Source organism: Prunus mume, linkage group LG8, assembly GCF_029339155.1.
Source record: "Prunus mume cultivar Tortuosa linkage group LG8, ASM2933915v1, whole genome shotgun sequence".
NCBI lineage: Eukaryota > Viridiplantae > Streptophyta > Magnoliopsida > Rosales > Rosaceae > Prunus > Prunus mume.
In genome coordinates, this window is record NC_142705.1 from 3,260,695 (window position 1) to 3,274,750 (window position 14,056).

Genomic DNA, 14,056 nt, shown 5'->3' on the forward strand with positions numbered 1-14,056 from the left:
CAAAAAAGGAGGAATTCAAACCGTATTATTAATGTTTTCATACAAAAAGAGGAATTCGAATCGTATTAATCAACTGGTCTGATCCACGTTTGCAAAAAATTCGTTATTAACCAAAAAAAAGTCATATAGATAATTTTATACGGAATCTTCTTTTCTTCTTTGGGAGTTTTACTAAAACACCCAAAATGAGGGTTGAAATTATAAAAAAACTCAAACACTATTTAAACATATAAACACACCCAAAACCCATCATTATACACACTCAAACTCATTTATAAATACACCAAAAAGTTGACTTTGGAGTTGATTTTGGGTGTGTTTCTATGTTTAAATAGTGCTTGAGTTTTTTTATAAATACATGTTTAGGATTGAGTTTATTTATAAATTTGTATTCTATTTTTTGGTAATCACATCAACAGTGTGAGTTGAGATTTTATTGTATACTCTGAAAATAATGGAGGCGGTCGAAAATATTGAAACAAAGATATTGGAACCCAACCCAATCCATAGGCCAAGTGCGCATAAACCTGCTTTGAGCCTTCTCTGGCGGGCTTGGGACCCAGCCCAATCCATTGCTTGACAAGGGACTCTCTTTACCCGCTTTCTGGTGAGTCCGAGTCAACAAGCCGCCGACTCGGAGTCAAAATGATCACGTCAAAGGAAGGCGTACTTTCCTTTCCAAAACCACTCTCTCACACGCGCAATTTGACACGCATTTTCTCTCTCTTCCACTTTCCAAGAAACCGCACATGTTTGCTCGCCACCAACACCACCACGTTCCCATGTTCTTCTAGAAACCCCACCACCCCTCCACATATATAAATACCACACCAACCGTATGCGCAGCCCCCATCCATCTTAAAATCTCTCATCATTTTCCTTTAGTCCTTCATTTCCTTAGTTTTCATTACCCTAATTTAGTTCAGATTTATTTATTTTTTGGGGGTTGAGGATGAATTCGATGAGATCTTGTGCCCTTCCAATCATTGGGTTTGTGCTCATGGCTCTCCTGAGCCTGAGTTATGGGCAGGCCCCAGCTCCTTCTCCAACAAGCGATGGTGAGTTGATCTTCTTCTGCAAAACCCATTTTTCTTTTTTGTTGGGTTTGGTGTGAATGAATGAAAGTTTGCAAACTTTACGGTTTTTGGAAGTGTTGGGGTTCAGCTGATAGTAAGTTGATCTTCTTCTGCAAAACCCATAATTCTTTTTTGTTGGGTTTGGTTTGAATCAATGAAAATTTGCAAACTTTTTTGAAAGTGTTGGGTTTCAGATGATATTAAGTTGATCTTCTTCTGCAAAACCCATAATTCTTTTTTGTTGGGTTTGATTTGAATCAATGAAAATTTGCAAACTTTAAGGTTTTTGTAGTGTTGGTGCTCAGCTAATGATGATTTTGTCTAATTTTCTCTTTCGTTGTGGTTGAATTAATGCAGGCATGGCGATTGATCAAGGAATTGCTTACACTCTTCTGCTGGTGGCCCTTGCAATAACTTATTTGCTGCACTGATTCTTGATTTCTCAAGTTTCAGGCAGCCCAATCACAATGAGCTTATTATTATTGTGTACATGATCGATTCGATCTGGTGATTATAAAATTCAAATTCTTTGTATACTTTTCTCCTTATATTCACTTGGAGAATTTACAGCCAGCCCCTTTGTAGTTTGTACCTGAATGAATATCATTTCTTTGATCCTTTTTCCCACCAATTCATGGTGTTTTTTCATTTATTTATTTTTCTTTTGACCACATGGATCAATTTCTGTTTCTGGGTTGGTGATTGCAAGTCTTAAATTAATGCTGACCCATTCAAACTTGGGCCTCATTATTCATCATCAGCCTCTTTATGGGCCTCATTAATTGTTTTAGGCCTTATTAGGTCAAAAGTAAAACGTTTGATAAAAAAATAAAATAAAAATGGAAGAAAACGACGTGTCATTTTATTGCATTGAGGATTTGTGTTGGGGTTACGTTATGATCGCTCCGCTTATATGGTGATTTGGAGCGAACAATCCTAAACCACATACTCAACTTTTCGCAAACAATATCGTTTTATAATCTAATATTCATCATGACGCTTGAAATTAATAATTTAACAGCATATATGCATATCATGGCGCTATAAATTAATAATTTAATATAAATTCAAGATATAGAAATGGTGTCAATGCAAATTTATAGATATATATACCCTAAAAATGGAGATCAAAACAAGTAAATTTTTTAAGATGGTATGTCTTAAAATTCTAGACATATATAAATGCGAGACAAATAAACAAGTTTCTTTTTGCAACAAATAATAGTGTAATGGAAATTCGAATTTGAGACCACTGCTATACATGTTAATATCATTTTTCTGCTGGATTAGACCCCGTTGGCAACCAAATCTTTCTCTTAACATAATCTAAAACAAATGAAATAGTTTTCTATTTTTGCTTTAATAACATTTTTAATCTTTCTAGACTTTAAAAATTAGAACTATGGCCCAATCAAGTGGGGTCATTAAGGAGAGGAAGAGTGAACGGGAAGAGTTCTGATCGTTTGATGATATAACAACTACGTCGTTTAAACTTTTATATTAATTATTATTTCAATATAAAAATCTTAAACATTAATCTCTAAAATTACTTAACCTCGAATTAACATGATTTTTGAAAATTGTCACAAAAAAGATACTATTGGCCGAAGAGCAGAAGAGAGAGGGACTTTTAAAATAAAAAATATATATACATGAGTAGATAAATATTATTATAAAATAAAAATGTTTGAATATTATGAATAAAGGTTTGTCGAAAATAATATTTTGTCAAGTCCCAACAGGTCCAAATAGAATTTACCAACTACTAATTTGCAGACCTTGGCACCTGCGACAAAATACCCAAAACATACTCACTACTTGAAGCCCAGATACAATACTCAACGTCCATGGTAAGGTCGCTACTCCACCAATGAATCTACTCCACATCAGCCATTGAGATATCGTACGCACCAGGTTCGCTTACACCGTCTTTCCCATGGGGATACACCTCTCTCTCTCTTACACATTCAGACCCACCTAAGTCACCCACCGTCAAATTCTTTGATAGCCTCTCTTCCATGAAACAAACCCCATTTAGTTAAATCCCATTCTTTCTTGATTTTGCTTGTATTAACAAACACAGAATCCAATTGGGTTCTCAAATTCATGAACTTTTTTTTCTCTCATAAGGTACGTGCTTGATAAAGTTCGTCTCTTTCTTGTTTTATCATCTGTATATCATCCATTCTCTTTTCTTTTGTTCTTTTGATGTTTTTGTGATTGAAGTGCATCGCTTTGTGTGAATCTGGTATGTGGGTATTCTTGTTTTTGTTTTCCAGGGAGTTTTGCGCTTGCTGTGTTTGCATGGCTCTTTTGATTCATCTAACTGATAGGTGCCAAAATCGAGATGGGTTTGATTGATATGAGCTAAAATTGGTTGTTAGAGGTGATTTTCAGGTTAAAAATGTGTACTTTTGTGCGATGTTTATGGTTTTTGGATTAGATGATTTGGGATTCAGTGGTGATTTTACTTTGCACATGATATGTGTGTATCTCATTCTGTTTGAATGAATAATTGGAATTTTAGACTGTTTGGTTTAACTTTGAACTTATGGGTAACCGGGTATTTGGCCAACTGAAGATCAAGAATGTTGTTGCTTTTAAAAATTAAATGGACTTGTGCATCGATGCTAGCATAGCTGCAGTTGGATTGAGTTTTGTTTTGAATGTCTATTATGTTTCTTATGGACGTACATCAACTTGCAATGTAGCTTTTCTGAATCAAATTCTGTTTCTGCAATGTATAGGGCTCAATTGAAATGGGCCATTGCTGTCATAATTCACACGTGATTGAAATCATTGTTTTTTGTTTGTTAGGTTTGAATCTTAGGTTTTAATTGTTCGACATTCTTTGGGGCTGGAGAAGGACAGTGGGGATTATTTGCATGAACATAGAATGCCAGATTTAAGAAGTGGTGTTCGGCGATCAAAGAGGATCAATTATGTCCAGGACAATCCTGCTGTTTTAGTTCCAGCTGCACGGCCTGGTGCTGGTAAAGGTAATAGCTTCAACATTCTACTCTTGAGATCACCTCTGAAAAATCCAATTAACCTGTGGTTTCTGTGTCCAAGTGCAGTGCTGACTGGTAAAGGTAGGGGTAGAGGGTCTAGAGCCATGCATCAAGGGAAGAATTCTAAGCTATATGGTGCTGGAGTTGGTGGCCAAGGGCATACAGGTTTAGATTTTCCAGAGAGAGATTTAGTGCCGGTTCATGATGAGTTGGTAGGCCAGAAAGGTGCACAAAAATTGGCTGCTATAGAGGATGAAGGAAGCACTAGTCCGCTTCCAGAAAGCGTAATTTTTATCACCTTCTTGCTTGGCTTTATGTAGTTTGTTTACTGAAGCTTTGTGATATAGTATATGATTCTATAATTTGTATTTTCAGGTACAAGTTGGCCACTCTCCCATATACAAGCTAGAGAGAAAGCTGGGGAAAGGGGGTTTTGGACAAGTTTATGTGGGAAGAAGGATGTCTCCTGGCATAGGGTGCACTGCCACTGGGGCTGATGCCTATGAGGTTTAATCTTTGCAGTGCATCTCTTGAATATCTGTGTAAATTCTCATAGGAAGTTGATTGCGGTACTAATGGTGGTTTTCTGCATCTAATTGTAGGTTGCTCTGAAGCTTGAGAGTAGAAATGGTAAAGGGTGCAGTCACGGCCCTCCTTATGAGTGGCAAGTGTACAGGTATGCAGTATTCATCCTTATTTTTAGTTAAATTCTAATATTTGTTTCCTGACCAGTGTTTTATGATATTACAGCAATCTTAATGGATGTTATGGGCTTCCCCTCGTCCATTACAAAGGTCAACAGGGAGACTACTATATCCTAGTGAGTTTCTTTGCTATCATTATTTGTTTCCTAGGCATGTTTTCCAAATCTTGTAAATATTGTTAAATACTTGCCGTTCCTGAATAATTATTTCTCAATGTGAATATAGGTCATGGATATGCTTGGCCCGAGTTTATGGGATGTTTGGAATTCTCGCAATCAGTTGTAAGAAACAATTGGTTCTCTTTTTCTGTGTTCCAAGTTTCAGAGTGAAAATGATACACCTTCCAGGTTTACAGTATATGCATTAAACACATTGTTTTCATATATTTTTATTTTTATTTTTCTCTTCAAAGGTTGTCTGAAGAGATGGTTGCTTGTATAGCAGTGGAGGCAATATCAATTCTAGAGCAGCTTCACATTAGAGGGTACTTGCAACTGGTTCTTTTGTCCATTTTCTTTTTCTTTTAAGCTTTTGTATGCTAATGTTGTTCATGGTTATTGATTTGCAGTTTTGTGCACGGAGATGTTAAGCCAGAAAACTTTTTGCTTGGTATACCTGGAACATCTAATGAGAAGAAGTTATATCTTGTTGATCTTGGTTTGGGTATGTGTTCTTTGTTAGACAAGTTTTGGGAAAATAGAAAGAGATCAACAATTGAATGTGCTTCTGTATATTCGTGTCATGCGAATTTTGGAAAAACTTGTGATAATTCTTGTGCGTTTTACGTCTTCAGCTTCTAGATGGAGAGATGGGTCTTCTGGGCGTCATGTTGATTATGACCAAAAACCTGATGTTTTCAGGTAAATACAAGTTTACAACCTTCACAATGCTGTGTACATTGGATGATCAGGTCACTGGATTGTTATGAGTTGAGAAGAATTTGTTAATTAAATATCCTGAGAAAAACCTGATGCTTTAGAGGGATTTTATGATATTTGGAGTAAGAAGCATTACAGAAAATAATCCGGTTGACTGATTGCACATATCATTCTTGTTAACTAGCATTAGTTCAATCTGTGATCATTTATTATAAGCCCATTAGACTCAATTTTTCTCATTTGAAATGCACACGGGATCTGAAGTGGCCTAATATATCTGATATTTTTAAAAGGGGAACTGTGCGTTATGCAAGTGTACATGCTCATTTAGGCAGGACAGGAAGCCGAAGGGATGACCTCGAATCGTTAGCTTATACCCTAATATTTCTCCTTAGAGGAAAACTTCCCTGGCAAGGCTACAATGTAAGTTCATTTTGGTATTCACTATGCATTACTTTTCCAACTAGATGGCCTAATGTTTTTTGTTTATAAATGCTTGGCTGGGCTGTTGTGCTGCAGGGAGAGAACAAAGGATTTCTTGTTTGCAAGAAGAAGATGGCAACTTCTGCCGAGACACTATGTGGCTTGTGCCCTCCTCCTTTTCAACAGTTTCTTGAAATGGTGACCAATATGAAATTCGATGAAGAGCCAAATTACTTAAAGCTTATTTCCCTTTTTGATAACAGTATTGGTGCAATTGCCTCTCTGCGACCTATCAGAACTGATGGAGCTGCAAAGGTGGTTGCTTGTGTTTAAATTTGTTGATGAATTTTTGAAGTTTGTGGTCATTTCGATATTTTTTTATTGACCGTTATGCATTATAGGTGGGTCAAAAAAGAGGAAGAGTGCCTGTTGAATTGGTAGATGGTGAGCAACCTAAGAAAAAAGTTCGATTAGGTAGTCCAGCTACTCAGTGGATATCGGTCTACAATACCAGATCATCAATGAAGCAAAGGTAGTTGATGTAATACAAGCGAAAACAATCCCCTTTAAGGTTATCTTACTCTATTGTACACATACGAGGAAGAAAAGCCTAGACAATGTCTCACTAATCACCATCCTAATTCACTTTCCTGGTTTTCCTTCAATCTTATTTTTTTCCTATTTCACTCTATTGTTAGTTTTACATTCTTGTTCCTGTATCAGCAAGTAACAAGAAGAATTTTGTGCAGGTATCACTACAATGTTATGGATTCAAGACTAGACCAGCACATTGATAAAGGAAAGGAAGATGGGTTGTATGTTAGCTGTGTTGCTTCATCTTCGAATATGTGGGCTATTGTCATGGATGCAGGGACAGGCTTCACATCCCAGGTTTATGAACGGTCATCTGTTTTCTTGCACAAGGTAGCTAATCTCGAAACTACTTTCATGAGCTTTCACTTTGACATTTAATTATCTAGTGTTCCAGCAAGTTCATTATTTCTGACTGTTCACCAGGAGTGGATAATGGAACAGTGGGACAAGAACTACTATATCACTTCACTTGCTGGTACATGCAATGGAAATGCCCTGGTGGTAATGTCCCAAGGTATGTGAAACTAGTTGACAGAGCTTCCTGTTGTCTGTGGCAGTGTGGCCATAGGGGTCTGGTCCTTGATGGTAATTAATTTTGTAATTAATAAGTATAAGATAGGACGATTAGGGGCTTGGTTTCTGCACCGGAGTTGCTTTTCTTTTTTCCCAACCTTCACCTTTGGTCAGCAGCATGATATATCTCATCAAATTATCATTCTGACTTGATTGAGCTGCTCTGTTTTTATAGCTAATTTTTCTGTTCTCCTCTTCCCATTAAAGGTGTACCTTATACTCAGCAATCCTACAAAGTCAGTGATGTGTTCCCTTTCAAATGGATTAATAAGAAGTGGAAAGAAGGTTTTTCTGTTACCTCCATGACCACTGCAGGTAGCAGATGGGGCATTGTCATGTCTCGAAATGCAGGTTATTCTAGTCAGGTATACCAGTCTTGAACCCCTGTTGTAATGTTCTATGTCGGGTGGAACACTGCAGAAAATAATTGTCTCCTATTGTGCTGTCTTGCTAGGTTGTCGAACTCGATTTCCTATATCCTAGTGAAGGCATCCATAGAAGATGGGAGACTGGATATCGGATTACCTCAACTGCTGCTACAGAGGATCAAGCTGCATTCATACTTAGTGTACCCAAGAAGAAATCACCAGATGTGGCTCAAGAAACTCTACGGACATCGGTTTTTCCAACTTACCAAGTAAAGGTACATTTTAATTGCTTAGATAAATTTAATTGGGGGAAACCGGGAGTTGCCTTCTAATAGAATTATTATTATTTTTTAAATATACATTGGTATTAGTTTGGTAAATTCAAAATGTGGTAAATTTCTTGATTATTGGTAATTACTAATACTGTTTCTATTATTTTGGCTGTGGCAGGACAAATGGTTAAAGAATCTCTATATTGCATCTATTTGCTATGGGAGAACAGTGTCTTGAGGTTGAGGTTCGGTGAAAAAACTGCACCATGATGTTAAATGCAGGTATAATAGGAATCTTTTAGATTTGGCTTAATTTGGTAGACTTCTTTCAAACAAACCTCGGACTCAAGTCACCTCCATCCAGCCTCAAGTATTATCTCAATAAGCAGTATACCTGAACTATATAAGCTCACAATTTTTCTGTGACATGGAATTCTACAGACACCAAGGTGGCGTTGTGAACTTCATGGCCGATGGCTGAATGCACCTTTTGTCTAGCCTTCTTGGACGATACAGAAAGTTCTGTACCATGTAGAGAAGGCAAATGATTTCATGTATAGATGCTTTCATTGAGAACAAATGAATAGAGGAGCTAAATGTACCGGCATTCATGCTTTTAAAGGTACTTTAAAAAAAAGGAGAAGTTTGCACTCTTCCTATGTTGTATTGGTTTTTGAGGGATGCATTCTCCAATTTGAAGAAAAAACATAATCTCCTAGGGAAAGTTCACGTTTTAACACTGGAAGGCATTAGTCTGTTTGGGACAACAGAGTGTCACCCCAAAGTAGTTGTGTGTAAAGGAATTGTACTCACTATCAATTGTAATATTTATTAGAAAAGGTAATGAAAAAGTTAATTGATCCATTTCCTTATATTTGGATTTGGAGTTGGTTCATTTCCTTTCCCCTCATGGGTTAATGTTTCAACTAATGTGAAATTCCTGTGCATTCTGATCCGTATACATTACTATACGGTGTAGCTTGGTATACGTTTTTTCTTTTGCATTGACAATTGGCAATGGCAGCCGAATGGTTTTCGCTTCCTTTTGAAAGCAAGACATTGTGAGTGATAGAGGCAGAGGCTATTGGTTGGTATTAAACAAATGAAAAAGAAGCCCCCAGTCAAAACTCTAAACCCCTTGTTTATATATAGTTTAAGCAACCCAAATGGTATTTGCATGCACCCTTCATGGTAGTCACGTGCATCACGTGACATATGATGGTGAGATGATTAGGATCCACATAATCCGGACTAACAATTTTATAGACACGTTTCTAGATGAAGCTTTTAGTCTTTGCACTTTCCAGCAAAGTGAGCTATCAGCTTTTCTATTAGCTACCCAAGTTGGACCATTCGAGTCCCAAAGAGCCAGCCAACTACTTCTCTCATTCTCATACTTTTAGCCAACATCATGTTCTCTATATTTATGCACCCAACATCCACTCTCAACTAGCTTAACTTTGAAAAGACACTAGTTGGTGTATTTGTGGGTGCTGCAATGGATATAAGAAACTGGTGCAGTTCAGGCAGTAGCAAAACCATCCGCTTGGGTGGGAGGCACTACGATGAGATCGACCGTATGAGATTACGGTCTGATTCTGGTAGCAGATCAAACAAGTTGAGGTGGAAAGTTTTGTGGGTGAAGTTGAAGAAAGAAAAGAGGAAGATTTTCGAGTCTCCAGCCCCTGTGCAGGTCTCATATGATCCTTACACTTACTCTCAAAATTTTGATCAAGGGTGCGCATTGGACGAACTTGATGAATATGATGACCTATCTCGCTCATTCTCCATGCGTTTTGCAGATCCTTCTAACATCTTTTTAAAGAAAGAATCGATGGTTTAGGAGAGCACAAATAAAACTTGTAGTTGTACCTATGATTCTTTATTGATATTGGATATCGATATGCGGTGTATATAGTAATGTTCTTGAGCTCTGTCTCATAGCTTCTTCATCTATTTTGTGCTGTTGTTGTTGCCACTTAGTTTGGTTCTTAGAAAACACACAAGTTCATCAGATTCTATTTCTGTTCTATAAGATCTCAGCCTAAAAGGGTCGACGAAGATGATGAGTTTAGTTTTGTAACCATTCAAGTAGAAGAGAAAATGAAAATTCTGAATAAACCTCTAATTCCAAACTCCTTTACTTTCATATCATGAATCTTGCAGAAATTTTAGAATCAAGTTAAAGAGTTTACTTGCAAATTGTTGTGAGATAAGCTTACGAATTCGACAGCTAAAGAGTTTGCTTGCACTTGCTGGAAAATTATGCTCTAGCATTAGTATCATGAATTTACAGATGCTTTAAGATGCTCATGGTGATGTTTAATTCAACACTGAAAAAGCAGACCCCAATTGTCAAACATTGACATCTCGGAAAAACCAGTAATACCCTTGCTGCTTTGGTCGTGTACTGGATACAAACGACATTATGTATTTTTCCTTATTCACGAATTGACCCCAATGTCTGTTGTCTTTTTCAGTTGAGGACATATTTGGTTTACTAATTAAGGTTAAACGACACCCCGCTCATCTCTCAACGTGAAAGGGTCATAGAAAATTCACATTCACCAGAACTGGAAATTATCAGTATACAGACAGACTGACTGATCGTCGTATTTTTCTTTTTCTTCTGCAATAGGGTTTAGGGTTTTCAAATTCCCAATTCAGTGACTTCTGAACACCGTCGTTTCAAAATCATACACCCATGGCCATGGGGACCGAACTGGTGGTCACTACGGACCGGGTCCAGAAGTTCTTCGACGACCTAGAGGCGCAAAAGGCCATTCTCTCCACATCCACGAAGCTATTCACAACCCTATCCAAACACTTCAATTCCCTCCAAGACTCCCTTTCCCAGAAATCACAATCCCTAGAATCCAAAATCCAATCCCTCGAATCCCGTTCCCGCGAAACCTTAGAATCCCTCGACCTCCGGGAGACCTCCATCCCGGAGCGCGAGTCCGCTGCCGCCGCCCGAATCGAGGAGCAGAAAGCTGCGGCCTTGGCCGAGTTCGAGAAAAGCATTTCCGGGAATTTGGATTTGCCCGAAACCCTGAAATCGTTTTCCAGGAAAATGGATCCGCAGGGATTGCTGAAATTCATCATTTCCAAGCGAAAAGAATCGATATCGCTTAGGACCGAGCTTGTACAGGCAATAGCCGAGGCTGTGGACCCACCAAAGCTGGTACTTGATGCATTGGAAGGGTTTTTGGATTCTAAAGCCAAGAAAATTGGGGTTACCGATAAGAGGTGGGCGTGCGGGCTGTTGGTTCAGGCTCTGTTTCCGGAGGGTAGGTCCAATTCCGGCGAGAAAGGGCCGGAATTTTCCCGGAGCGTGGTGGAGAGAGCAGCGCGGATTGCGGACACGTGGAAGGCGCAGATGGTGGGGGATTCGAACGGTGGAGGCGGGACATTAGGGGCAGCGGAGGCCGTGATGTTTGTGCAAATGGTGATTGGGTTTCGATTAAAAGAGAAGTTCAGTGAGGAGTTCTTTAGGAAGTTGGTAATGGAACATGCGGCGAGGAGGGATATGGCAAAGCTCGCAGGGGCATTAGAATTTGGAGAGAAAATGGGAGGTATGTGGTTGTTTAATCAGACCAATTTTGTTGTTCCTTCAGTTGGAGATAAAAAAATATGTTCTTTGTGGTAATTTGTTACTGTAGAACCTTTAATTGCTTCATGAATATATAAATATACATACATATGTTTAGTAACATTGGTAGCAATAGGATCCTGGTTATTTATATTGCAAGTGTCACTGTGCAAGAAACTGTATGCTACCATTTGTTGAGAAACTTGTATTTTGTATTTGGTCTTTCTGCTTGCATTTTGTATCCTGCTAACATAACCAGGCATAAATGATCGAACCTTGTCCTAGATTGTTGGCGTAAGTTTGATTTTTGAATGGCTCCCAGAAGTGTTCAAGTTCAGTGTGCTGTGCACACAGATTAGGGTTGATGTCAGTCTCTCTGTTTCTTGGTACCAATGAGATTTTAGGTTGAATTAATCATGTAGAAACACAAAACTTGTATGGCTAACGTTGTAGCGTATTTGGTAGTAGATGGTATTAAGATTCTTAACCTTTTTGAAATCTAACTAGGCTAATTGATTTGCTAATCTGGGGGCACTCAGAGTGTAATATCTGGGTACTTAGAGCTGAAGCAGATAGCTGAAATACTAAGTTGTGATGATGAAGTGGTGCCTTTTCAGAAATTTCTGCTCAGAGAGACAGGATTATTATTCGCTTACATTTGATTCAAATAATTTCTGATTTGTACAGATGTGATTGATGAGTTAGTGAAGAATGGAAAGGAGATAGAGGCTGTATATTTTGCTTCTGAGACTGGATTGACCGAGAGGTTTCCTCCTGTTTCTCTGCTCAAGTCATATCTCAGGAACTCCAAAAAGAATGCTACGACCATATTGAGGAATGGCAATAATAGTTTGGCTGCAACTGTATGTGTAACTCCACCTTTTATCTTAGTTTCCCAATGGAGTTCTGTTCTCGTTCTGTGATCCGATGAGTTTTCTGCACTCTTTTGTGAGATTTCTTAATTTAAGTTCATCTTACAGGAGGAGTCGAGCACATTGGAGTTGAATTCCATCAAAGCAATCATCAAATGTGTAGAAGACCACAAGCTTGAATCAGAGTTTTCCCTTGATAGCTTAAGAAAGCGGGCTACTCATCTGGAGAAAGCCAAGGCAGAAAGGAAAAAGAGCTCAGCAGCTTCCAGCAGGTCTCATAATAATAATAATAATAAGCGAGCCTACGGAGGTGGGGTTGGTGGTGGAGGTGGAGGTGGTGGCCGAGGGGTTGGATCATCTTCTTTCCGCCCTGCCAAAGCTGCCAAGTTTTCCAATGCTTACTCCTCCTTTAACAGGAGGAACCCAAATCCTCCTCCACAACATAGCCCTGCAACACGATATTCTGGTCCATACAATTACCCAAGCCAAACTGTGTACGATGGTCCAACAGCAGCCTCATTTGGATCCACATATGGAGTGCCCCATGCTCAAAGCCCTGCTGCTCTTCCACCACAACACTACTCCCTCTCGGGGGACAACATGGCCGCTGGCGGGTTCCGAAGCAGTGGTGCATATGGTGGCCAGACCAGCTATGGGCCATATGATTACGCAAATGCTGCTCCACCATCCTACCAACCTCCTTCATATCCACAGTAGTTAGAAGCAGACATAGCTTAGATGGAGCTTTGTTCCCTCTTGTATTTGCTAGCCTTACTTGACTTTAGAGAGTTGCGTCATCACAATTGTTTTCATTACTTTGATTATTAACTTTCCCAATCAAAGGCTCAAGAAAACAAAAACAAAAACAATTTATCCATTTCTTTCCATGGTTTACTTCAATGATCAATCCAAGGTTTTTTCGGTTCAGTGGTAGAGCTATCGTTTACGCATCTACCAGAAGGCTCTGTTTTAGTGTAGATAAACAATGGGGAGGGAGGTCAAAGGACTCACGTGGCCAAGTTGACAATAGTTGCTTCATGTCATTGATCAATGCTCCCTATTTTTGGACAAATCTCGGGCTTCAGTTTCATACATAAATTATCGCCCACCCAAAAATAAAAAATAAATATAAGAGTTTGTTCTTTGCACGAACTACAATTAGTCTACAAAGAAAGCTGGAAAATACCAACTCGGATTTACTTTTTTGTGTTGTTGTGTCATTCTTTTGCCATTTTCTCATCACTTCCCCATTGAAAATGTGCAAGGAAAAAAGCCATGTTATTTTGCCTTAATACAATAAAACTAGGTATTTGACGTCCCTTGTTCAAAAGGTTTTTTAGGTTTTAGACATAAAATTTTATTTTAAAGCAACTTTCAAATACAATAAGAAATCTAAAAATAAATATTTTGCTTCTTTTAAAATTTTCTCTATCCTTTTGCTTTTTCTAAAATGTCCCTTTGTCAAATGGTAGATATATAAAGCAGACCATAGCATATGATAGATATATAAAGCAGAAAGCATGCTGTCCTCTTTTGCCTTGCCTCCCTTCCCTTGCTTAAAATTCCAAGCTCAAGCAGCAACCAAAATAAAGAAAGGAACCCTTCATTTCGCGTTTGTTTCTGAGCTTCTTACCGTGTCTATTATTCAAATCATTCGGTATGCCGTGTCTGTTCTTCTTTCTTCTTTTTTGTC

The 14,056-nt window shown here is 38.4% G+C and overlaps 2 protein-coding genes and 1 long non-coding RNA gene across 4 annotated transcripts; all 3 read left to right on the forward strand.

Moving 5' to 3' along the window:
• The first annotated feature begins 851 nt into the window (after positions 1-851).
• On the forward strand, positions 852-1,707 carry LOC103340923 (uncharacterized). The gene is made up of 2 exons (XR_514744.2): positions 852-1,058; positions 1,434-1,707. It is a non-coding gene; the product is annotated as an uncharacterized LOC103340923 (long non-coding RNA).
• Positions 1,708-3,035: 1,328 nt separating this feature from the next.
• LOC103340922 (casein kinase 1-like protein HD16) lies at positions 3,036-8,794 on the forward strand. 2 transcript variants are annotated; one of them, XM_089042451.1, is made up of 20 exons: positions 3,067-3,206; positions 3,356-3,462; positions 3,894-4,075; positions 4,154-4,371; positions 4,463-4,594; positions 4,690-4,763; positions 4,838-4,907; positions 5,017-5,072; positions 5,204-5,275; positions 5,360-5,454; positions 5,585-5,651; positions 5,963-6,092; positions 6,189-6,407; positions 6,494-6,624; positions 6,842-7,016; positions 7,110-7,200; positions 7,467-7,624; positions 7,714-7,902; positions 8,078-8,181; positions 8,341-8,794. In XM_089042451.1, the coding sequence occupies exons 3-19, from the start codon at positions 3,973-3,975 to the stop codon at positions 8,135-8,137; spliced, it is 2,040 nt and encodes a 679-aa protein (XP_088898577.1). In that variant the 5' UTR covers positions 3,067-3,206; positions 3,356-3,462; positions 3,894-3,972; the 3' UTR covers positions 8,138-8,181; positions 8,341-8,794. The 2 variants fall into 2 exon arrangements, with proteins under 2 accessions (XP_008242613.1, XP_088898577.1); XM_008244391.2 differs by lacking the exon at positions 3,356-3,462 and having other exon boundaries at positions 3,036-3,206.
• Positions 8,795-10,425: 1,631 nt separating this feature from the next.
• On the forward strand, positions 10,426-13,290 carry LOC103340919 (FRIGIDA-like protein 4a). The gene is made up of 3 exons (XM_008244388.3): positions 10,426-11,474; positions 12,179-12,354; positions 12,472-13,290. The coding sequence occupies exons 1-3, from the start codon at positions 10,604-10,606 to the stop codon at positions 13,078-13,080; spliced, it is 1,656 nt and encodes a 551-aa protein (XP_008242610.1). The 5' UTR covers positions 10,426-10,603; the 3' UTR covers positions 13,081-13,290.
• The last annotated feature ends 766 nt before the right edge of the window (positions 13,291-14,056 follow it).